Genomic DNA, 27,016 nt, shown 5'->3' on the forward strand with positions numbered 1-27,016 from the left:
AAAATTTATCCCAGATGAACCAAACACCTTTCACCATGCCAGTATTATAACATTTGTATGGTGGCTATCAAGAATGATGAAGAATTCATGAACATCCTTGAATTAATCTATTTAATACTATGTGCAAACAAAAACATAATACAAGTCAAATAAGAATTTTTGCTTTTGGCATTCATAACCTATGTCCCCACCAAAAAATTACAGTGGTACCCTCCGCAACGATAACTTTAAAGATAGTGAATCAATCTAAAATACAATTTGAGGGATTGAAACTATAACTCATTGCCCACACCTTACAGAAAACCCCATTCAATTTGCTTCAGAGGTCAAAGACAAATGAGGATTTTTGTAGAGCATGTCAGGAATCCCTTCCCTCCAAGTTCTGTATATTGTGTTTACACATTAATATGCAGTTCCAAGAGCATCCAAGTGCTAAACTTGGAAGAATCAGACTCCTGACATCCTTTATAACAATCCACATTTCTTTGAGACCACTTAACCAAATTGACTGGGGCTTTCTGCAAAATAGAGCTAAGATGTTATAATTTAAGACCCCAAAGTAGATTTTAGCTGATTTAATCAAAAGTCTAATTGTATTTTTTTTTTTTGGGGGGGGGGGGGGACATACTATATGAATACTTGAACACAATGTTAACATTGAATGTCACCTCCGAAACAAAGTTATTCTTCCCTGGTGTTGTGGAAAAAAATGTTCTGAGAGCAAAGAAACATTACTAAAATGATCTTACACACTCATTTCAATTTAAGGTAGAAAATGGAATGCCATGTTTCTTCAGATTACAATATCTAGCTTTAAATATGTCCGTCATATTCTTACTGTAAATGAATATTTCAACACAATGTTAACATTGAATGTCACCTCCGAAACGAAGTGATTCTTCCCTGGTGTTGTGGAATAAAATGTTCTGAGAGCAAAGAAACATTACTAAAATGATCTCACACCCTCATCTCAATTGAGGGTAGAAAATGGAATGCCACGTTTCTTCAGATTACAATATTTAGCTTACAACCTTCGTCCAAATGGAAGGCAAACTACCGGTGCCCATGCTAATTAATGAAGTGTAAAAAAAACACTTGTTCTGTGTGGTTTATCTGCTTGAAACAGGAGTTAATTTCTTGTTCTCGAGTTATAATTATTAAAAACATTGATAAAAAGAAGAAGTTTTGTGTTATTGTCACTTATTCTCAAAAAAACTGAGTGTTAATAGTAATGTCACCTCCGAAACATTCTATTATGTTAACTGTCACCTCCGAAACATCCATGTGTGAAAAATCCAAGATTTAAAGAAATGATTGGAATTTCCTTTAACCTACATAGGAAGGTAGCCCTTCTTAAAGACTTGTTATAGTATAGAGTTTGACCTGGCTTGCCCTCCATTAAATAGTTAAAATCTTAAAAATTGCATGTCAATTGGTATTTTTACCAAAAATTTATAAATCTCATGTATTTTTTTTTAATTCACTTTATATTCAACCCCCAAATAGTTTTGATTCACAAACTATATATTGTTGTTAACCATATAAACTTTGCATGGTGAAGTTTGACTACAGAGTTTTGTCATTATGGTGCAATTCATGAAAACAAAATTTTGCTTAAATTTACTCCAGGTGCCAGGGTTTTCCTTAAATTACACCAATAACTCTTCAGCTTTAAGGTCTGAAATGTTATTTTTTCAAAAATTTGAATACTTTCCAACAGGAATCAAACAGAATAATGAAAAAATATTTTGTTTGAAATTTTGACCCTCTGAATACAAAAGTTACACCACTGATCGTAAAAAAGGCCATATGATCTAATAGAATACTTACATATCTTCCCAGTCGGATCTTCTCAAAGCGGAATGACTTCAGGTAGGATGGTAGGTTGTCTTGGACGGCTGGTTCCACAGAGGTTCGCAAGAGATCTTCTACATACCCCTCCACATACGGCCACAGGTGTTTCACAATCTACACAAAAGAAACAGTATGTAAAGAAAATTGCGCTTGCTAAAATCAGATTCTGCAATGCATTATCGGTACGTGTTTTGATACAGCAATTAACTGCACACATTTTCAAGAGACTCAGCTACACCCCTGACAAAGTATGGGAAGGCAGAATGCTTGCTCCATTTAATCATTTTATGGTTTCCAATGAGCAAACAGACAAATAAAAATTTTTGACTGCCTTCACCACAACCACTGTGGGGTGCATGAAAGAATAAAAAAAAAAAAAAAAATGTGTGTATGATACTGCACAGCTGACTTCATATTAAAATCTATTCTGTGCACTGATAAGAGCAAGATTAGTTTGACCTCACAATTTCAAATGAATATTGAATAATCATTCCTTATTTTTATTCAAAGACTATGCAATTCAAAAATACATTGTGTTTCAGGTTACTTGTGAAATGGACACACACTGTTATTGCTTGATATGCAAACAATGTAAAATGTGTTTTCATTGTGAGTTACCTTCTAAACCATGGTATTGTTTATTTTAGTAGAAAATAGGTATGTTGTGATGCATTGCAGTCTACTCCTTTTCTATATGTCACTAATGTGCACCTTTAAATCCACTATTAAAAAGAAAACTATGAAGATGGCTTTGATCTCACTGTGCCCAGAATTCATTCCAATCTACTCTCATTCAGAGGCATAGTACACTCAATTTGAACCCATGACTGAAGTTGGTCGTGCCTGGTCATGCTTGCCCATCTGGCCAATTCATTTGGCTCTCAGCGGGCCTTTGGGCCTTCCACACTGACACCAGTCTTGGTTGTGAAACTCTAGCATCAGCAACAGTTATCAGTCATGGCCAATAGGAATCAGTTGGTCACAGTACTATAGTGGCCATCAGACATCCTGGGAAGTAAAGCACTCATGTCCACTGAAGCCACGTCCCAAGAAACTGCAGTATGCTTGGCAGCTGAGGAAATATTTACTTCTGAAGCATTTTGTCAACATTTCTCCAGTACTACACATGAATACGCATGTCTACAGTGTAAGATAGGATGACAAGTGATTAAGGCATTTAATAATAATGCCATTCATAGCACATTTTTTTTTCTATTATTGTCCAGCAACAGTTCAAATGATCAGCAGTCCCTCCCTCCCCCCCCCCCCATCTTCAAAAGCATTTCATGCTAATGGCTGACTTATTCTGTAGCATTAATCATTCTTTCAGCACAAGCTATCTCAACTACCAGGTTGATATTATACCTTTAATCTATCTTCTTGACTCGAGCCATTGAACTCTCGGTGGTACTGTATAATGTAGCAAGCGGTGGAGCTGTACTGTGATTATGGCCCTTCATAAGAAGGTCCATTGGTGATTTACAGATGGTACACTACTGAAGTAATGCTTGGACCCACTTAATGCAATATTTTACGATGTATGTTTGTGTTTTCAATTAATATCATCATCCTCACCTTCAATCAACTCAAACAGCTATTTTATACGCATTTTGCACTCCATGGCTTATGCATTTAAGATGATGTCCAAAATATGTCTCTGTATTTATAATCAGTATAATACTGTAAAACATGATATATTCGCGGCATGAAATTTTCGCTAACTGCCACTGGCATTCAATGTATATAGTGTAGAAACGAACTTTCACGTGCATTTTAATTTCGCAAAACTTTTATGAATGGGTGGGGGCCAAAGTGGCCCACGCCAGGTGCAGACTAATTTGGCACTGCTGCAGCTAGCACCAGGTGCGGACCAGGCGCCGCGGGCCTGGCGCTGATTGAAGAGTTTATGGACGATAGCAGCGCCAGGTGGGGGCCAAAATTCCTTTCACGGTCAAAGGTCACAGCTTGCGCTGCTCAGCTCATAAGCGCACGGCACGCACATCAAATATCACGCGAAAATGCACTTCCGTTCTGTCCATGAGGTGTTCAGTTACCATGGCAGTTATCCCTTACTTGACCAAGTTTATGAAAGGGTTATCGTAAAAGTAGCGCGGATCTGCCATAGTTACTGAACGCAATTTTTAATGCTTGGCACGGGCTAATTTAGCTCGGACCAGGAGCGGGCCAAAAATGCATGAGTTACTGAAAGCGGTATTTATGACACAATTTTCTCTTGCAGACCACTGTACTACTAAAGCATCAAGGGCAATCTTTCCTCCTTTGAAGTGTGTGCATAGGAGTAATTTGTCAGGATGGCCACTTCTCAGCTGATACTACTGAAACCAATGATGACAGGAAGAGTCCCATACACTACAGGGCATGCACTGTGCATACACATGATCTACATAATTTAGAAAAATCATTAGCATTAGGAGACAACATGACAGCCTTCATCAACTCTAAGGTGTGCATCACTTGATAATGAGGAATAAGACATTCTGAGAGCTGACATCATACAAAAGTTTGTAGTCAATCTACAGACAGTAACATCATCCACTGTGCGGCATTTTAACAATTCATGGAAAGCTGTACAAATGGAATTACCAGTTCTGTAGGACACAACTGTTAACACCTTTCCACAATCATTTCCAATCATTTTAACCACCTCTTGCCAGTTTTAAGATTTTTCTAAGACACTCCCTTCTCTCATTTTCACTTCTAAAAGCACAGGTCTAACTAGTAAAATTTGTTTGTCATTGTTTGTCCTTCTTCCTAGTCTAACTCAATATTGAAAGCCACTTGAACTTTTTTACTATTCAAAGTCATGAACCATGACCTCTGACAAGTCAAGCTCATTAATACACGTACAGTGTACATCATATAAATGCCTACAGAATTCTTTGCAAGTCAGGATTAATATTCCAACATACCAATTTTTTGTTTAATTTTGAAAAAATTTTCACTCATTAATGAAAGAACATAAAATATCACAATTTCCTCTTGTCCTCAAGCAGATTTTAAAAAAAAAAAATAGAAATACAAAATTTCATCTGCTGATGAGCATTCCTGTCCAAAGTTTTCTGAGGACATGTCATATGTTTGTACATGAACCACTTTTTGTGAATCAAAAGCACAAATTTTATACCCTACTCACCTTGTTGAGCCATTCTGCCCTTTCTGTGTCTGGGAAATACACCTGCAGCAGAGAAATCAGGTTGAATGAAGTTTATTAGGTATCACAGTGTACATAGAAGATTAAAGTACAAAGGTGTCACTGTGTCAATGAGCACACCAATCATTTTGCATGCATAACACACAGAAATCATAAAATGTTAGAAATGTGTAATTAGAGTATTTGTTTCAAGTAACTCTTCACTCTGGAATAGGCAATGATATTTGAAAATCAGTATCAAATGAGAAAAAAGAGGGGGTAAAGCTAAAGAACTAGTTCAAATGAAATTCAGAAACACATTAACAGCAGTGCATCATACAATTAGCACCTTGTATATGGCTAGCTAACTAGGTCATGTGACTGAATGTGCAATATTGGTAACCCTGATTTGTTTGTCAAATTCAAGGACCAAAAACTTTTGAATATATTCTGTTTCATTTGAGATGTAATGCAGCCACCACAGTGTGTGTCCTTGATAGAAACCTTGCATTGATAAAGCAAGTTTAAAATACTTGAAATTAAAACACAAAGAGCAACATGCCATCAATCCTACTCAAAAAAACTTTGGACACACTACTGACATTTTAAATACAGTACTTTAGCTCCAAATTGGATTGCAAATTGAATGATTTTTTAATGATTTTTTTTTTATGATCTTATGATCCTAAATACCACACTACTTTTTTCCATCAAGGTGTGTGAATGACTAAAAATCAGTAAATTGATCATTGAACAAAACAACAAACAAACAAAGAGGGGATACTGGGTAAATGTACCAGTCAAAGTACAGTCAAAGGTAAAGCACAGAATTCAGTCATGAAAAGAATAAGCTTCCCCTTCTGAAGACTGTTCTTACACAGTACAAGTCAAAATACAAACTAATCCCATTGATGATCAACAAAGCATAAGCGGACAGTTAGGAGGGCTTGGCAGGGGTATTGATTCTGAGACACTGAAGGAAATGCTTCAAAGAATACCTTCTCAACTAATGAATAAAAAATTCTCATCGGGCTCATTTCAATGAAACGCCTCCAGATACAAAAGCCTAGAATGGTATCCATCCACATCTAGGAGGATTACAATCATGGCAAGTTTCAAAACAAGGAAAAGTAGAAATTACGCGGTGCGTAATATATGCCCCGCCGGAAGTAGCATTTTGTAGCAAAATGTGCAATACAGGTCAAAAAATCAAGGTCAAAGGTCAAAGAAGTCAAAGGTCAAAATTCTGTGTATAAGTTTTGAAGCCCTCAACTAGTGCCATCACATAAAGCAAACGGAATCGAAATCGGGTTAGAAATGGCAAAGGAGTAGCATTTTGTAGCAAATGTACAATATAGGTCAAAGGTCAAGGTCAAAGGTCACAACTGAAATTCTGTGTAGAAGTTTCAAAGCTCCCATGTAGTGCTATCATATAAAGCAAACAAAATCAAAATTGGCTCATAAATGACAGAGAAGTACTAGCAAATTGAAGATTTTGATCACACATGGATGCACACACGGACACACGGACACACACACGTACGGAGCCCGTTTCATGGTCCCCTGCTCGAACTCATTCGGCGGGGACAATGATTTGAACAATACACTTGAAGAAACATTGGAATGCTAAAAAAAAAGGGAACTCTTGCAACACTTTAGAATTCATTATAAACAAAAATGGGCGTAATTTTCATTGGTTTCTGATGGAAAGAAATCATTGTTGAATACAAAAATTCACATGGATATCATTTGTATGCTTCGTGTAGTGTATTTCAGGAACATCAAATTTGTGGCATTTAAAGGACAAGTTCACCTTCATAAACATAAGGATTGAGAGAATGCAGCAATATTAGTAGAACACATCAGTGAAAGTTTGAGGAAAATTGGACAATCGATGCAAAAGTCATGAATTTTTAAAATTTTTGTGTTGGAACCGCTGGATGAGGAGACTACTACAGCTTGTGAGTCATAATACTCATATGCGTACAACAGTATAAAATGTAAAGAAAATTCAACATATTTTCACTTTTTTCGCATAAGAAAAGAGCACTTGACTTGCCTCTTTCTAAAGGCAGGGGGAATGATATTACCCCTAACATATGTCGGTAACGAGCCAAGGGAATGTGTACTTTTTTCAAAAGATGAAATTTTGTGAAATTCTCTTTGTATTTTCCTTATAATTGTTGTATGCATGTGACATCTAAGTTATTCATACAATGCAGTAGTCTTCTCATCCAGTGGTTACTGCATTAAAACTTCAAAAATTCATAACTTTTGAACGGATTGTCCAATTTTCCTCAAACTTTCAATGATGTGTTCTGCTAATATTGCTACATTCTCTCAATCCTTATGTTTATGAAGGTGAACTTGTCCTTTAAGTTTTAAGGAGCACTAGCAAATGGAAAGATAATGTTTACAACAATGATGTATGGTGTACTATTTCAACTGGACATGGCCTTTGTATCAAAGCTGCTTCCACGAACTTATCCCATCTTATAGACCTTTAAAAAAAATGCAGTCTGCCAGAACTGCGCACTTTGTAGAGCAAGAAATAGAGAAAAACACTTTAAAAATAATGTAATCATCATGATTGACATCAAAACAAACTGTTTGATACATCGTATGTGAGGTGAGAAGTTGCAGTTTTAAGGTTACCCAGGTGTTCTGTTGACTCACAAGCTTGGTTCTAACCACAAATGATGATACACATAAAAAGACACGTGCATGCAGGCTGCCTATCTGGCTTATTCAAGGCTCTCTGCAACCACAAGCAGACCATCCTTGTATTATGTTGTAATAGTGAATGGAAACTCATCACTTCCAAATACTCTGCTCAGTGAGATCAAATACAACCTTTTATAATGATTGTCAGAAAGCATGGAATGTAACACACTTGCTTATATTTCAACAGTGTCAAACCTTGACATTGTGCATACACCATCAATCTGGAAAAAAAAAAAAAGACTGGCTCTATCACTGCTCAAATCAGAGGAATACAAATTCAACACATTGAAGAAGGTGCTTCTCTGCTTCTGGTTAAATGTGCTTGCATTTACACATTTTCATTATGTAAACTACAAGGTAAAACCTGAGATAACTGGTTAAATTTTATACATCAACAGCTACTGATCCATCCCATGATATGCATTGCATCATTTGCATGTTTACTTTTAAGATTTGTAAGATAATTATAATAAGCATCAAGTGAAAATAAGGTCATACTGATATAATCAGAAATCTAGGTAATAAAGATCTTTACTAAAAAATACAAAGCACTCTTTGTATTTGATGCACCAAAATGATATTTTGTGTAAACATTACATTTACTGTGGCAACTGAATCATTTTCTCCAATTCTATTTTCTAGAAATGTCAGACTGATATTTATTTCTGTGTGTTTTGAATGATTTCATATTCCTCTCCTTATTCCTTCCTTTTTTGGCTTTTGTTGTAAAAAGTATCCATAGTATTTTGTGTCACTATACTGCACCAGTCTACTAGCATTAGTAGTTGGTCATGGCATTACATTACAGAAATTCTCCTTGGTTTATGAAATGGATGTTCATCTAAAAAATTAAAAAAAAAAATAATAAAAGCAAAAGGAGTAAAAGTATATAACCAATATTATCAATAAGAACTCTACTAGACAATATACAACAGTGAAATTCTAAGGATGAAACCCAGGTTAGCAATAATCAGGGGTTAGTTTGAGACTTTGATGTTGGTTTATAAAATTTTATGATTTATTTAGCATGACCCCATTCAAGCCTCAGACAGTTAAAGATGAAATGTCATGTAACTTATTGAATTAGCATTTCTAATTAGTATAGTAATAATTATGTTCTTGCTCCTTGCTTGATTTTGCATGGACTTTACCTCACTAGACATGACTCATGAGCACATATCAATTAGATAATCTAATATCTATTGCGCCACTTTTTATGAAACTAGTAGATCTGCAGGTCTAGACAATGGAAGGATTCACCCAGGTGAATATAAAAACAAAAAGGGGTGCCTATCTCTCTAGACTATGACTTGAGTAATAGGAGTCCATCTCTTGTCAGACTTTTGGGTCTATTTACTGACAAATAGACAGGACTATTGTCTAGAAATCTACAGCACCTCCTAAAGTACTAGTAGAAGCACTGACGTGTTTCTCCACTATTTTTCATGGCTTATTGTTCATGTATGATATGAGTGAAAGGGTGGTGTCTTCTTACCCATGATGGCAGATCTCGAACTACTCCGACGATGCTCTCTCGTTCATTCCTCACTGCATGCCTCGCCAGAGCGGTGGTAACGGCTTTGCGGCGGCTGGCCCGCTCTCTCCACACGCTGACAACAACGACGAGAAGAAGCCATAGCACGCTGAATCCGAGATACCCAGCCAGCCAGACGATCAGTAAAATGATCAGGGTGAAGCTGTGCTTCTTTACAGCAGTAAACAGATCATGCTTTGGTTCCTCAGCAAAGACTTCATCTGTGGCTTCCTTGTCCATCTCTTCCCCACCTTCAGAACCTCCTCTGGACACCATCCTGAAGCAAAAATTCCGAAGGGTATCTACCGCATCTGCGAACAGCACAGACCCAAACAAGACACAAAAGATAGTGAGTGAGTGGTAATGCGCGCTGTAGATGAACGGTCGGTGCGGTGTACTAGTGTGGGCAGAGCTCAACTAGCTAGAATGATGAGCTGAGGAGTACCAGTACAAGCGGTTTGGTGGTAATCGATAGTAACTGTCCGATCCGATCCGATCCGACTAGATCCCCGAAAAACAAGATAACGGACGACGCGGGCCAGTGTCACGAGAATCTCTTTGATATTGTTAAAGGATTGGGATAATCACCGTACAGTTAAAGTGATAGACTAGCCGCATTGCGACTGTCAATTAAAACCCGACCGTGTTAGCAAACACACACCTACATGTAGAGCTCTATAATAGCTACTGTTTGCAAAGGAAGAGGCACCGTTGCACTTCACGATAGTACATGGGGAGCGTTGCTCATCAAGGTGTAACATCTAGGGTGTGGTATTGCCGGAGAGTTGTGCTGGTGTGCTAGCGTGTTGCAAACACGTATTTTTTTTTTTTTCATTAATTATCATTATTGTTTGTTTACTATCTGTTGGGACGCGAGGTTGGGATCTGCCAACAAAAACGACGTAATTTAATTAGACCTGTTTTACCATTTTATACTCTTCATCTTCACCAACCACCACGAAATCTTCGTTCATCGAACTCGCAAAAATTACAGTACCTCGAACCAGGGAGGTGAGACACCCTGCTCGAACTAACAACCATAAGATATAGTTGGGGGACCATGCTTTTTCATACATAAACTGGACCAAAAACTTTGTAATAGTCTTATCTCTTCGGCAAGCATCTTCCTTTATTGATGCTTTTAAAAAGAACCTCAAGACCTTCCTTTTGCAATTTAACCCTTACTGTACTGGGCTATTTGGCTCCATGAAAATACTGGGGGGGGGCCTGGGAGCCCCCCCCCCCCCCCCATTGATCTCGGAAACGCAATGTCCGATGAACTTGACAATTTGCATGCTGATAGATCTTCGCGTGCTGAATCTGATGGTGTAATTTATTTTAATCAATTATGCATTTTTTTGCATAATTAGCTAATTAATTATTCATAATGCGTATTTTATGCATGTGGGGGATATTTTCATAATTTCAGCCTAAACAAGTACAAAATTACGTGAAAACTGTGTAATAATGAAGAATAATGTTTCCCAAATGTGAAATAAATCAATTCTTATCTATTTTTATAAGTACAGCAGATTTACATAAACTATTAATATGCAAATTTACTACTTATGAATTTTTGCATACTTTTGAAATGTATGACGTACTAAAATGAAACTGGAAGTAAAATTATCCTTTTACAGGACCCATGGGCACTACCATACTTTTCAACTGTATTCTAATGTCCCTGATATTGTAAACTTGAAGTATAATTTATGCAAATTTTTGTAAATTTATGATTCTTTTAATAAAAATTAGCTTATATGTGGTTTTGCGTGCAAAATATAAGAAAAATCAATGAATACAAAAAGTATAGAAATGTGAGAAAAATCAAACAAGTTATTTGCTACACTCATAAAACATTTTTGAAATTAACTTTACAGAATCATGTTTTTCAAAATGTCTCAAAAAGTGAAAATATCACTGTTATTCTTTTGTTTTACCAATGTGTTTATTTCTTTTGTTTTTACTGTTTACATTTGTTATGTATTTTATTGTTTTCTAAGAGTGCCCAGTAAATCATGTGGAAGGATAAGAGTTATTTGAATCCTCTATTTAAATAAAAACTCAATTTCCCCCTCAGAGAGAGAAAAAAAAACGAGAAAAAAAAAACTTTTTGTGAAGTTTCGTATTGTTTTTATTTCTTATGTTTTCTATTGTTTTATATTCCTTATGTATATCATTGTTTCTAAACTTTGCCCAATTTATTTCAGAACAATATAGAAGCATGAACCAAGTGGAAAACCAATTCCTGAGCAAAATTTATAAAGTAATGCAAGCCATGGTCAATTGCATGTAACTGTACACAAACATATGCAGCGATTAGCCGTTTTAATGACATGTGCATACTAATTGGCCCATAACACCCCCTAGGTAGGTCCGATATGGACAAATGTGGTATCAAAATGTGCGCAAGACTTCAGGGGAAGAAGTCATCAAGAGAGAATCCGAAATTCCCAGCGGTCGCGATGCAATCGCCAAAAGTATGGAGGGGGGCCTCCCAGGCCCCCCCCCCCCCCCCCCAGTGCAGTTAGGGTTAAATTGACAGTAAAAGTTTACCCTATTACATGTATGTTGTTTGTTTGTTTATTGTTCTTATATCTTCTGTGATACTTGACAGTGACACTGTAGGCCTATACGTAAGCCTACTCTGTTCTACCCCTATGACAGCGTAATGAGTATCTTTTTAGGTAGAGTGAGCGCTTTATAAGAGTCTCCTCTATTAGTATTATTATTATTATCATTATTATTATTATTATTATTATTATTATTATTATTATTATTATTATTATTATTATTATTATTATTATTATTATTAGGCACTATTATCATCATCATCATCATCATAATACTCCAAGAAAACAGCCTGGGATGAATACCATCGTAAATCATGTGTGATAACACTATTTATTCTTTTTTCGGAGGTGACATGACACCCCTGGGGCCAAGTCCTTCTCCTGAGAATAAGCAAACAGTGTCAGGAAGGGGACATAGGGCCTACATAGCCGAGCTCGAAACAAACTAACAAGGCTTTTGGTATACTGGTATAGTGATAAATCAATCAGTCTTCCACCATTTTAATTTAGCACTAAGTAATAAAAGTCTCATTTTGATCGAGTTATCCTGTTGATTCATTTAGGCGTCTTTTAAAATCCTGTACGGGATGGGCACACACTAACTGAAGAGAAGACGACAAAATAGATGTTGATGTGAACAAAGAGACGATTATTTGTCATGTTACCCATCAATGGTTTGCACATGTAGCCACATTTTGATCATGATTATTCGCACTGACGTTGCACCCTGAAGAATTAAACACTTAATCACAAGAGAAGAGACGGATATTGCATTATAGGTCAAACCTTTTATTGACTCGAAGTTTGTATGGTTCAAACTTGCATAGGCCTACCGCGCTGTTTCTGATATCCAAAATGGCGCTTCGCTTAACGTAGACCTACACCCATCATGCCCATTGCAGTGAAAGCTGGAAGATTACAGATCTTATCTCCTTTACCGACATAAATGATGAAAGCATATAGCACAGTGTCTGTTCGGGGGGGGGGGGTGGGGGGAAGAAATGCCGCAATATGAAACTCATTATGATTCCAGTTTACATTATTACGTAATACAAACACACATTAGTGTATGTTTGCAGCTAAAACCACCCCTTCAATTTCAGCCTACACACATTTATATACATACGAAAGGAAAAGTGATATTTATCACCATAGATATGGTTACTCAATATACCCAGCATGGAGCACGTGTGGACGCAAATACATTATAAAAAGATTTGCTAGTTATCCAGATAAAATCAACATTAAGGCAAACAATGCAGATAGTAAACTTAAACTTCTCGATCTTTTTGCCAGTGTAACCGCGGCTATTGATGGGAGCGATAAAGTCGGGAGTAGATTAAGAAATAGGATGATAAGGAGTTATATCGCTTTTATTTTATATCCTACAAAAGAGAGACTAAATCAATAAAACTTCAGTTGGCGAGGGACAGGTCTTATTAGTGAGGGTCATTCGTACAATAGTTTTAAGAATTATTAATGTCATGGCGATAACATCAATATATTAAGGGGCTGTCTTTACACTCCTCATTTTCATATTGTTCTCAACAATGTATTATGAAGATGTATTTGATTTATGAATGCGGAAATGAAAAATGAATATCCATAAATTTATGCAGTTTGAGATATACAAATTGATAAGCTTGTGACTTCATGTGAACTTCATTAATATGTTAACAAAAATATCAGTTCCATATTCGTGTTTATGAATTATATATAATTATATATCTTTATTCATAAACCCACTTCATATTTCATATCTATATTGTTTGGAGGACAATACCAGTATATTGTTCGATAACAAAGACCACATTATGACCATGCAGACATTCCCTTACTATAATGTCATCACGACACAGATACTCAGAAATGACGGAAACTGCTCCCGCCCTTTGAAGGTTTTGGTTCAGTTTTCCTCTTAACTTTATGTATTAGGCCCTACATACTTTCAAAACCATCACGCGTGTTTTCACCACATCATATGAATTGCAAGAGTTGAGCATGCATTCATCACTGGCATTCTTAATCTGCATCCTTGTCTGCAAAGCTTTCGAGGCAAACACAAGGTCAGAGCTTGCTGGAGATTATAGCTTCGAGCATCCACCGTCAGACTGCCCTGAATACAGTACTAGTATTAAACAATAATTTGAACAGAGAGGTCGCTGTTGACTGATCGCGCAAGGGCAAAATTTAGTGTGCACACTGCAGGCTTCGGGCTAGTCTGGTATTTTGTGTGGACGAAACTTCCCCCACCATGTCCCAAATAACTGTATTACCTTCAAAGGATGAAGGCTTAACCTATGAAGATGGAGAAATGACAGTTAACTGTTTACCATTCAGATTTTATTCATCGTAATGCTGTGAGTTTTAAGAACGAACTCAATTGATTCCCAAAATACAGCTGCTTGCTGTTGATCCAACTCGGACAGTGTACGACGATACGAGAAAGTGTATACTGTATCACCCACGGAAGAGACATTCTACTGTATTCTATTACAGTAGATGGCGCTATCCGATGGCCCTCGTCCTGTTGATAGGCCCACAATCATTAATTTGTTAAGCTGAGTTTTCACCCTAACAAGAGATGGGTAACTGCTTAGACCTCTTCATTTTACACTAAATGTCAGAGAAACCATAACCATGATCACACCCGGTGAAACTAAGCTTTCTTACCACTTCGAATTCGCCTTGCCATTGTCTCAGCCGAAATGCTTGCCACCGTGTGCACCACCTCTCGCACGCCTTTTCCGACGGCAAATTCCAATATTCCGCCTTTGAAAGTCTTCATGCTATCTTATTTCTTCAATGACGATGTTTCTTTCCTTTGTAGCCTTGAAAAGCCTCAGAAGGCTAATCTTCTATGGATAATGTACTATGATAGACAAACTAAATGCATAATATCAATTCTACAACGATGAGGAAGTTGATAAAGAAATATTTTCACACACTTTCGCGATCGGTATACTTTCGAATGGTATAAATGTGAGTATTCGATTGGCTGCAGTTTGTTCAGATGTTTTTATTGTGTGTGTGTGTGTGTGTGTGTGTGTGCTTGTGTGTAGGGGTGGGAGGGTGAGTATGAGCATGTTGTTGTTGTTTTTTTTAGTGTGTTTATTTTCATGTTGTTGTTACTGCTGCTGCTGTTACTTTATCTTGGGCGTGATCGTATTGTGAAAGAGAAAACGTGACCAGGAAAGGAGGTTGAGGGCACAACAAAAACGCGTATTGGTGTTTTAAGTAAAAATCTAAAGAAAGAGTGACATTCAACGAACATGAACCAAGGCAAACACAAATGAGATAAGTAGTGAGTCCCTGTTTACACTCTGGTTTAGTCAGAGTTAAGTGAAAACACTGACGCAATTTTAACCAAAGTGTTTGATGGAACCTTGTTTCACAGTGTTAGTGTACAGCGCGTACTAAGGATATAGTTCTGACTGGAAACCTATATGCTGAAGCTCTATGTGATGACGAATATTCATTTTGGTATTTTGAGAAAATCTGGTTCCAACATATTGAACTATTCAGTGATTTATCACTTTTGTTTGTGTACCACCCAATTAAATGTCTTTTATTGCGAGGTGTTCCTTATCTGTCATTTTATCTTTCTTTAATTTTTCAATACTAAAAAAAAAAAAAAATCATGTCTGTGAATATGTTCGTTTGTACAACCGTCTGCTTGTCTTTAAAGGGGATGGCTATATAGTAACTGATCAGTGGGAATCAGTGGAAATGCTGGGGGGTGATTGTTCAAATCCTTGTGGGATTCATTTAAGAGTACATTATATATCTATTGTTGTGTGAAAATTACTTGCTTCAGAATGGTCTCATATTCAAGTAATGTGCAGATTAATGCCCCGTCACTGTACAGGCATGCTAGCCTGGAACCATTAAACTGCACATTACTTGAATATGAGACCATTCTGAAGCTAATAATTTTCACACAACAATAGATATAATGTACTCTTATATGAATCCCACAAGAATATTGGAACAATCATCCCCCAGCATTCCCACTGATTCCCACTGATCAGTTACTATACATCCCCTTTAATATTTGTTTTGTCTCGGAAGTTCTTGTTATGTGCGTGTGTGTATGTGTGTGCATCTGTGTGTGTGTGTGCGTGCGTGTGTGTGTGTTTTGGTGCCAATTTTGCAGGTTCGTACATTTTTCTGAGATCTTTACACATTCTGAAAAAGAAAGCGCAAGTTCAAAATGATTCAATTGGAAAGTAAAAGCAAAAAAAAAAAAACAACTGTATTAGTCAATACAATGTAATCATACGCAACTCGTTCTATACCAACTGTATACGTTTCGATTGTAGAACAATGGCAATTTTAGGGCTATGATTTTAGTGCTGAAAAATGCAAGACTTTCTTGCCTGATGTGATAAAAGCTGTAATGGCAATTCTAAATCAGATCTTTATAATTTTGCGTTAATTCGGGTAGTTGCAATATAATTGATTTTTTTTTTCTGATGTAGTCATTCTTATCTGATGGTGGCTTAATGCAATCGATGATAATTCACGTAACGGTGCCATGCATTATCAGATATTATCTTTATTCCTTCCTCTTTTTTTTTTTTGTCTAGAACACTCTCAAAATAATGAATTCCTGTATCGCCTGTCACTTACTTTGGACAGTAATATTGGAAGAAGATGCAGCTGCTTTCAGACAAATTAATGTTGCTGACGAAGTAATAACAAGGGAGGGAGTAATCTATAATGAGATGTCGTAAAAATATAGAAAGACAACACCATCAGTTGCTGATGTACTAAAGAAATCATTATAATCTGGCGAACCTCGGGTTATGACAACACAACAAGAGGAGGAGTTTTCCGATGTAGATACAAGAATTGGCATGCATGGATTTACGACAAAACACTCATTATAGCGAACTAATTTCGGAAACACACGAGATTTCCATATCATTCTCCTTACTTTCCTTCTTCGTTTCAACGAGGACGGGTCGAGGAGGGTGGGGGTGGAATAATCGATTTCCTGTAATAAAGGTCTACCTTCTTCACAGATTCAGGTCTATGTAGGCACCTTTAATACAAACATAATGACGCACGTCTCACCTCATTACACACATCGTCACAAAGAGGAGGCCTGGGATATATTATATTAGCATGGTGTAACACTCGTTGTGTAATGTACCGGAGAGTGGCAACTCTTAATATACGTAATCCATGCAAACAACAAATAAATATTATTTGATTTGCATGGAATATCTAACATTCCTCTATACTTTGAAGTCATGCTCGGCGCCGCTTTAACTCTCATACGAACTTTAGAGGAGAAAACAAGTTTAAATTTCATTGAATTATCAGCTGTTTCTATGTTAACTGTGAATAAAATACTATATTTTGTTTAGAACAGTTTCAGAAAGAATTCGAAGTTACACACTTTTATTATTTCTGTTCTCGTTGTGCAAATTAAGGTTGTCTTTATTTTCCAGGATGAGAACATTTGCCTGTAAATGTCGATTTCCTCTCAAATCAATAAGATACTAAGACTATCCCCATAGCTATGATGGAGAATTCTCGCGGTCTACAACGGGAACTATATGTTTTTAACAGGCTATTAATTCCCATTGAATCTGACTTCTATTTTCAAGTTGACGTACAACTCTGGCGGTTTTTGAGCTGATTTTGTTTACAAGAATGGTCTGACCAGAAATACACAATGCTGAAAAACTTGCATGAAATTGTGTTTCTATATTATCGCAGCATAATGTCCTTGTCAGCAGACGGAATTTAGGTCAGTCTGGTTCATTTGTTAACTGCAGATGATTATGTGGATACAAAAGGTCGGTTTTTTGACATTTTTGTTTGTTTTCAATGGAAGAGCATGCAGCAAAGAAAATAAAATAAATAAATGAATAAAAATCTCTCTCTCTCTCCATCTCTCTCTCTCTCTCTCTCTCTCTCTCTCAATATTCAACGAGATTATATATCAGGGGGCGATGAAATTAGAGATTGATATATTCATATGTATGTATATATATATATATATATATATATATATATATATATATATATATATATATGTATATATATTCAACAATTTTATCAGCTCTATTCACCGATGGTCGTCCGAGAGAATGTGATGACTGCGTTCCAAGGATTAGCTCTCTTACAGAAAAGACTTCGTATCCAGGGTCACAAAGTGATTCTGATCTGAAAATATCGCTGTGATTAATGCCTACGGACTGGATTTTATATGATCAGACGCGTCGTATTCTTTTCTTTTTTTTCTGACAAAATTTCTAGGTTTGTGACCGTGTTGGTGAAAAGGCTGTACGTTCCAGGGGCCGAGGATCGGAACCCGGAGCGGGGTTGTGCCCATCCCCCCCCCCCCCACACACACACACACACTCTCACACACACACTTTTTTTTATAATATTCTTTTCTTTGAGTTTCATTCAATGTGAAATCCATATTAACAATAAAATTAATACGTCCACCAACAAAAAAAAGAAAGCAGCTGTATTCTTCTTTCTTGTGCTGCTAAATCATTTTTCAAACATACAGTACGATTCTTTTTACCAAATCATACCCTATTTTTATAAAAGAAATGACATAAAAATCTGCATAATTCTCAGAAAAAGCTATTTTGATCAGCCTAATCAAGCCAATCCGAATGTGCCTTATCACTCACACACCGACTAAGAAATGTGTGCTACTCAATCACTTTTTCACTTAACTTCTTTTGTTTTTCTTTTTTTTTCTTTTTTGGCAGAGCACACACTATATACATAAATATATCAGATAAAGTATAACTCTTAAAGGAAAAAAAATCTTGATCAACTTGATCAGATTGCTCAATATCCACTTCATTATATAAATTCTCTTACACTCTCTTGAGAATACAGCAGTTCCTAAAAACATATTTTAAAAAAAGCATTCTTTACTTAACCGAACAAAACTCATCATTTTTTTTCTCCATCTAACCTATCAACCACCCCTCCCCCCCCCCCGTACAAGCACAAAATAACCATATGTGTATATCATCAAAACAAACCATATTCCTGCCTGACCCCTTAACCACAAGCACACACACACGCACACACACACAAACACACACACACACACCAAAGCCCACGCGGTCCGTGGTAACTCTAAGGGTGGGGGAGCATTAAATCTTGACCCCCTCCCCCGGACCCGCATCACCCCCCCCCCCCGCCCTGAGGTCCCAGGTTTCTATTTATAACCACATAGCGCGAAAATAAAATCATTGAACTTACAACCACCAAATTGCCAATACACAGCAACAGCACGAGGTCTTGCCCGTGACATATTAGAACCTCGAAAATATCAGAAATTCGGACGCAGTGATTTTGTTGCTAAAAAGTGACCCCGTAAATTAAAGTATCGCAAGAATTTCGTTAGACGTCCTGACCCGAGTGGGTGGACAATGATTCACAGCAGTGGAAGTTCCTGCCTTTTCTCATTTAGTCTATAGTCAAATGTTAGCAAATGTCGCTAAAGCAAGGGTGAGTTGAAAAAAAAGAGACATGTCTTGAATAATGTCCAAATCTGAGACTGAGGAAAGCAAGACGCTATTTTTGTCGAGCGTGGGATTTTACTCCACACAGTTGCGTGGGTAGTGAGGAAATCAATGGCGGCATACCAACTCACAACCATGAAAAAAAAAACAACAACAACACACAAACACAAGCGAACAGTCACTCGTATGGATCTTTCGAAAACCTTAACTATACAATCATACAAAAATTATATAGCATGGCGCTTGCGGATCTTACTCACCCTATACCCCTCCACAGTTATCAATATTAATCAACCTTATCATGATAAGGACCATCATCATTATACATCGATGATGCGACAAATTTGAGTGGCAAATGGAGGCTATAATGCTCTACTTCTCGCATCACGTCAGAAAGACCAATGTACAAATTTCGATTTCTTTTGACCCCTATAAAATGATTTTTTTTTTCTTTTTAAATGGAACATACTTGCATATACTATATTCACGCGAATCCAGATTTGTAATATTCCCAGATTGCATGAGCCGGTCATGCTGTTTGGATAATGTGGATTTATGCTCCTGCCAATTCCAATGACGAGTCCCTTTTTTCTCCTTCATTCTTTTGTTTTCAATTATAAATCTATTTCTGCTATGAGGCCATTAGGCCCGTGAAAGGGAGAGTTACAGCTGTAAACAGCACAGTGTTAGTGGGCATAGTTTCTCGTGACGTTCTGTTGTGATCTGTGACGTATTTATGATGTTTGTGCCCTCATTTTTACCAAGCGCTCATCATTCTTTTCTCTTTGTTGGGGGGGGGGGGCATTTCGGTGTCATGATAACATCCAGATCTTGTGAAATGTCACCACTCTGCAATATGTCATAATGTGTAACAGTAGTTAGATGTTATTAATAATTATATATATATATATAGATACTGAAAGTCACATTATGCACCCTTAAGTGTACTTGTTATTTATCAACTTTTTATGAATTCAATATATAGTCGGTCTTGAGTAAGGTATAGGCCGATATTACGTCTAATCGAAGGATATCTGCATTCTAAAGGGATCCATCATTATACCTAACATGTATGTTAATTTTCCCTTGTCCTCATCATGTGCATTTTACTCAGTAAAAGTCGAGTGCCTGTGAACCCCTGAGATTAAAGTTGCAAAATTTGACAAACACCCCAAACGCCATGGACAAGGTTGTAATGAAAAAAGAATTGTTACCGTCACTTTCAAAGGGTAGCTATTTAACCAAGGTTTCCCACTTGCCCCTCCATGAATATCCCAATACTCACCCCCCCCCCCCCCCCCCCTCACAACTCTCCACCTTTATCTATACAACCAGTGGCGTATCTAGGGAAAACGGCGCCCGGGGCAAGCACGAAAATTCCGCACCTAATTTCTGAAAAAGTGTTCAACCCCAACCCCATCCCGGTAGGGACTTTAAACAAAGTCCACATTATGCTTTTTCAAGCACTTAAAAGGGATCTTTTGAGGGTGATTTACATGTAATGAATTTTGATAGATTTTGGCGAGCGAGCGCAGCGAGCGAGCCGAAAATTTTTGTGTTTCAGCTTACAAAACATGGAAGTCTTGTCATTTTTTGCTTACCAAATCTTACAATTCTAATCAAGATATAGTGACGGCCTTATAGATAACGATTTATACCAAAAAAACTGAGGACTTTAAAAAATACTCTAAATTAGTGCGCGCGAGTGAGCTGAAATTTGTATATGTCCTCGTCATCATCACGTATTGTTCTTATCTTTTTTTAAAATTTTGACGAGCGAGCGCAGCGAGCGAGCCGAAAATTTTGTGTTTCAGCTTACAAAACATGGAATTCTTATCATTTTTTGCTTATTAAATCTCACAATTATAGTGACGACCTTATAGATAACGATTTATACCAACAAACTGAGGACTTGAAAACATACTCTAAATTAGTACGAGCGAGTGAGCCGAAATTTGTATATTTCCGCGTCATCATTACGTTTTGTTATTATCTTGTTTGATTCGGGGGTTTTTTGCGCCCCCCTCCCCCGTATGTTCGAAACCATTGGCGTCCTCTTTTGATCCAATCGGCGATCGCTTCAGAACGAAAGAAATTGCAGCCGCTACTCCGTGAAACATTTTGCCTGCTAAATATAAAATGACATGTGTGAACACAATAGACGCTGTCATTTTGTCATCATCACGTTTTGTTCTTACCTTCGTTCTTATGTAAATTTTGGCGAGCGAGCGCAGCGAGCGAGCCGAAAATTTTTGTGTTTCAGCTCACAGAACATTTTTGTGTGAACACAATAAACATTGTCATTTTGTCCGCGTCATCATCATGTTTTGGAGGAGTGGCGCCCGGGGCACGTGCCCCCCTTGCCCCCCCCCCCCCCCCCAGATACGCCACTGTATACAACTAAACATCAATCTTTACCATGTTCAATTGACAATGACTGTTTAATGTGCAACCATGTAAAATTGTTTGCTACTCGATGTCTATACTATATACTGTATAAATCAAAAAGAGTAGTATAAAAGCTAAAACGTCATTTCTGTCCATCAGAATCTAAGCAAATAATATGTGTGTAATGTTTTATTAAATGTTTTCGCGAGCATGTTCAATCCTTATGCACGAATGAAATATATAAAAGACTTGTACATGAATATGTCTTTAAATCTGTGTTGTCTCGTGAGTTCGTGCAATGTCCATCTTGGCCTAAGGAACTGCTCTATAATATCAAGCTGTGATGTAATAGGAGAACTGGATGTAGGCCATTCTAAACATGCACCTCACAGTGTACTCGATAAGCGATTAATCAAGCACACGAAATTGGACCTCTTCTCACGTCATCACAGAATGTTTAAACATATTGACCTCTTTCAGACAAACATAATAATCTCTCCTCAGTCTTTAACGCATAGCCTATAACGTGTCTGCTCTTAGCAGTTCATTCTGTATCAAAATAATGTAGTACACGGTTTCTATTATAGGTAACCTTGTTTTTAATGTACAACTAGCCTGAATTTTAACTCCTATACACCTTTTAGATCGCACATCAATTCTTGCACCACACAGTCGCGATAACGTTGCAGAGGTTGAGACGATTGTACGGATTCAGAAGTCACCGATGACCGGTATGATATATCAAACTGATACCACGGACATAAGTACACATCAAGCCCTTCTCATTAAAGCTTTTATATTCAGTGCCAAGTTGGCATCTCGGGCTTGATATCGATAACGACCATGATATTATAATAATATGGCAATATATGAACAATAATAATCATAAAAATAACCTCAACAGCCCCAATGATGATAATAATGATGATGATAGTATAATAATAATGATAATAATAATAATGATAACTATTATTCTTATCATTGTTATCATTATCATTATCATTACTGCTACTACAATGTAAATACAGGGCCCTCTGACCATTAGGGCTGTATATGGCTGAAAAGACATAGATGGATCAAAACCGATGAAAGTATCTGTCCGGATCTTGTCATAATCTTCCGTATGTTTTTTTTTCTTTCTTTCTTTCTATAGAATAGAACTGATGCATTATCATGATTGTGTAACACGTATGGCTAATGCTCTGGATTACAATTTGATTATTCACTGAACAGCTGAAGACCGTTTAAATCGGTAAAGATAACAATAATAGTTGTGTGTTCCGGATGCCACATGAGGAAAAAAAAAAAAAAAAAAAAAAAACTTCCTCCTAGGTATACTCAAGAACCTCTCTTATATCAAGTCTCAAATTACTTACAATTCTATTATAGGCAATCAAGGAAACATAATTGGCGCTTTGATTACGGACAAGAATAGTTTAATGTCTCTTTATATAATATAAATGATTTTCTCCCCCTTTGCTGGATGAAAAGCCGCCTCTCTTTGAATTGACATGTAACAGTGTCCCTGTCACTGAAGGAATGGTTTTGATAGGTAAAAAGACATTCCAAAACGCTCATGGTTTGTCGCTCTCTACTTTTCTGGTCATGTCATGTAATACACGCCATGTCGCTCTTTCTTGTACCACGTTACCTCACCTTACATGCACTAATATCCTCCTATTTGAAACTTCGCGTGCAAGTGATAACACCTTATTCGTGTTGGCTTTGATAATCGCATAATTCAAAAGGACAAAACGGTATAGAGGTTTATAAACTCAAGACTTATTGAGACAGGCATGACAAGGGGAGAAAGGTTTGCGGTGACACCATGACATTGTGTACATAGTGGTCCTTATCCGGATCGTTGCTTGGCAGAAGAAGAGCCTAGAAAAGGGAGAATTAAAGAGGGAAGCGACATGCATATGGGGGTTGTAAGGAGGGCAAAAGTGAAGAGTGGGGCAAGCAACACATAACTTATTGAGGCAATTGTGAAATTCTAAAACTGCCATGGTTTCATTTAGTGAGAGAAGTAACAACCACGTATTTAAATCTATGGATGTGATGATTTCACCCCTCCACGTTTTATATTTTATTCATACCCATCCCCACCCCCGACTGGTACACAAGTCATCACTAAGATCCTCTCGTTTTACAATAAATTAGTGAGAATAACTTGTATCCTTTACCTCATATGTGATTGTAGTCTTGGGATAACTTACAGAAACAGTTTTACCCCCAGAAAAATTGCAGTTGCGAATAGACCACATAAAACCATGAGTTTACTGATACAATGTACTTTGATAAGCAAATCAACGGGAGAGTTAATGTTTTGAGAGTCCAGTTTGCGTGCACTCGGAAAAGACGTGACACCTCAACATTGCATAATTTCCTTATGTAATGTCCGGTTTGATGAATCTTATTTTTATTTTCTCCGTTTGATATTACTCTGTTGAATAAAGCAAACTGTAATACGGTGTGGAACAGCAGACTACTCACGGTAAGTTTGCACAGTAATAGACACGGTAGTATAGCGAAACAATTATACCGGGAAGTTGTAATAAATGTCCCGGTTAATTCACAATAATACTGTTTGTGTGTGTTTTTCCACGGGAGGTGAGACAAAAAGCTCCTGTTTGCTATGTTACCTTTGTGTATGCTTAACTTTCTTATTCCAATCTTTGTTGTTGTTCTTTATTTAATGATAAAATATTTGCTAGTTTTTACAGTCTCCTGCAATCTTTATACTGAAAATCTTGCAGTAGCTTCAGTGCATGGAAGACTGTATACTTCTTTGCAAATCATGCGATTCTTAGCACTCCTTGGAGGATTATTTCACTTTTTGTGGTTCTTTTCAGTCAGTGGTTTACAGTGCTCTATACAGGAACCACTCAAGTAAGGCACTTATTTAACCGATAAACGGGGGCCCTAACAGGTACACTTGCACCAGGTTATAGAACGGACCTGGGAGCGATGGCAACTACAAGGGATAAACCTGGCCACCGCGCCCACATTCCCCACAACTCCTGTCAGCCTATGGAGTGGAGTCTTGCCACCGGACCCAAGGCAACTGACAAAGACTACTAAAAAAAAGAAAGGGGAGCTTTATCTCCGATTTTGAAACTTTTAGCCAACCCCATTGATTTCAGTCTTGATTACTTCTCATCTTACCTCCGCCATCAAACACACTCCAAGGGTAATGTTTATTCATGTATGTGTTTATCCTATGTTCATCTGTATATCTATTGTTTTCCAATACGGAAATGAGATTTTCAGTGAATCAATACATTTAAAACATGCTAGCTGCTACTTTTGTCCTATAGATCCCTGTGTTACAGAGCTTCAAATCAAGTGTCAGCTATCGCCATAGGCCATCACAAGCATTTTGCTCTTTCCTGGCTGATGGTTACGTATGTGTTTTTAAAATGTATATCTTTTTCTTTCATTGAACCATTTATTCTTGTATTTCACATGCTCAGGTCTGGTTTATCTCTTTAGTTTGTTTCGTTTGAAATTAGTTCTTTCTTATTCTTATTATTAGCATACGCGTTTATCAGTCGGGCAATGCAGGAAAATCTAAAGATTTTTTTTTTCTTGCTCGTACACAAAAATCCTTATGTAATTTCTGTGTTGTACAATATCAATCGGTTTGACAGTTATGACAAAGATGTCATGTATCAAGGTGAGCCTCAAATATCCGAGCGCATTCGTATGGACTTCGATCTCTCACAGTACACGTGTCGGATTGTACCCTATCTATCATAAATATGTATGATCATAAAGTTGAATGCTCTACCACATGCTTGTGTTATCTATAGTGTGGTGTGAATAATATATAAATGTGGAGAGCGCAAACATCAATAGATCGGAAGGGAGACTCGGTAGAAAGGATGAAGGAGATAGACAATAAGCAGGAGAGGTGAAGAAAAGGGAAGGAAAGAAAAAGAAAAAGAACAGAAGAAAAGAGCGATCAAAGACAGAAATGCTGAGCAATTTACCAAAAATATAGTATGGTCAAAAAAGAAAATGCACAGTGCGTTAAAAAGTAATCCCCAGTTTGTTAAAAGTGATTGTCTTTCGCATGTATATCTCTTTAATGACATCGTAAGATCCCAATCAGCGTAAACAATGCCATCAAACCACGCAAAATTTTATGATCCAGCCGATAAGAATCATTAATTTTGGTGGAATGAATTTGCTCTCAGGTTTAGTTTTCAAGTAGCAAACAAACGTTACAAAAATCAAGCGTCTCTGTCTTATTTTGAGCAACGATAACAGTAATGTGTTTACACGTACTGTGTGTCATCATCATTGAAGAGACGATGAGTTCCTTTCTGTGAGTATAACAATGCCAACAACAACTATGTTGTTCATTTATTTTGGCTGATAATTTACAGGAATATTTGGCTGCCAAATCAACTGCGCTTGTTGGCAGCTAAAATGAGCAACTCACGTGGCATATTAGATTTAACATGGAGTCCACTGTCATGCTCTTAATAGCTTCCACAAGATATACATTCAGAGATCTCGTAAAGAGGCGGCTTAAACCAATCAGCCTTCATAGACACTAAACAATGAAACAATGTCTCAGCCATGTAACCAAATATTGACACAGAACACTAATAATTAACGATTATCTTTGGTGAAATCATCACAGCTGTATAGGGTGAAGATATTAATCATATAGTGATATGCACTCACTTCGAATACAGTACTTATTTTCTTATCAGCAGTACCCGTGTCTCCAGCTGCAATGATGACTAATCAACGCGTATCTGTATTTTCCTGTGCACGAATTAATCACTTTGCTCTCGAATTTTATGATTACGAAGATATCTAAAAAACCATGGAGCTCCAACGTAAGTAGCTCCACGCTAAAACCATGAGGCCAGGGAGCCGAGAAGTGAGGCCGAGGTATAGAGGTCACGCCCGTTCCCCCATTAGTTAGTCTCCAAATTCAGACCAATCCATTTCCTCTTGATGGTTATCTTGAATCGTATAAGTTTGTCACTCGGTGCCAGTATAATGTTTTGCGAAATCGATGGTTGTACACAGTAAAGTTATATGTTAAGTTTTACTTTTGCAAGTATTTCTGTTCAAAACATTACTGTGATATTAATTGGTGAAACTCTTCAGAGGAGTGTACACGCCCGGTGTTAAAAAATAACTGAGGGTCGCTCGGGGGATTCCCCCTTCCTGCCTCCGCCCTACCCCTATGTATACCCACCGGACCTGCTCGCCCCGTTGATATAACAATAATCGTAAAGAAATAATTGCTGTTTGC

The 27,016-nt window shown here is 37.2% G+C and overlaps 1 protein-coding gene across 1 annotated transcript in view; it reads right to left on the minus strand.

Annotated features, from left to right (window-relative positions):
• LOC140237813 (extended synaptotagmin-2-like) overlaps positions 1-27,016 on the minus strand; it is a 103,043-nt gene that overhangs the window by 75,661 nt on the left and 366 nt on the right. Inside the window, exons 2-4 of the mRNA XM_072317743.1 lie at positions 9,225-9,574; positions 5,009-5,050; positions 1,831-1,968 (exon numbers count right to left, since the gene is read on the minus strand). Of these exons, the coding sequence (XP_072173844.1) occupies positions 1,831-1,968; positions 5,009-5,050; positions 9,225-9,574 (530 nt within the window). The remainder of the gene's footprint in view (positions 1-1,830; positions 1,969-5,008; positions 5,051-9,224; positions 9,575-27,016) is intronic.

Source organism: Diadema setosum, chromosome 14 (genome assembly GCF_964275005.1).
Source record: "Diadema setosum chromosome 14, eeDiaSeto1, whole genome shotgun sequence".
In the NCBI taxonomy this organism is placed as follows: Eukaryota; Metazoa; Echinodermata; class Echinoidea; order Diadematoida; family Diadematidae; genus Diadema; species Diadema setosum.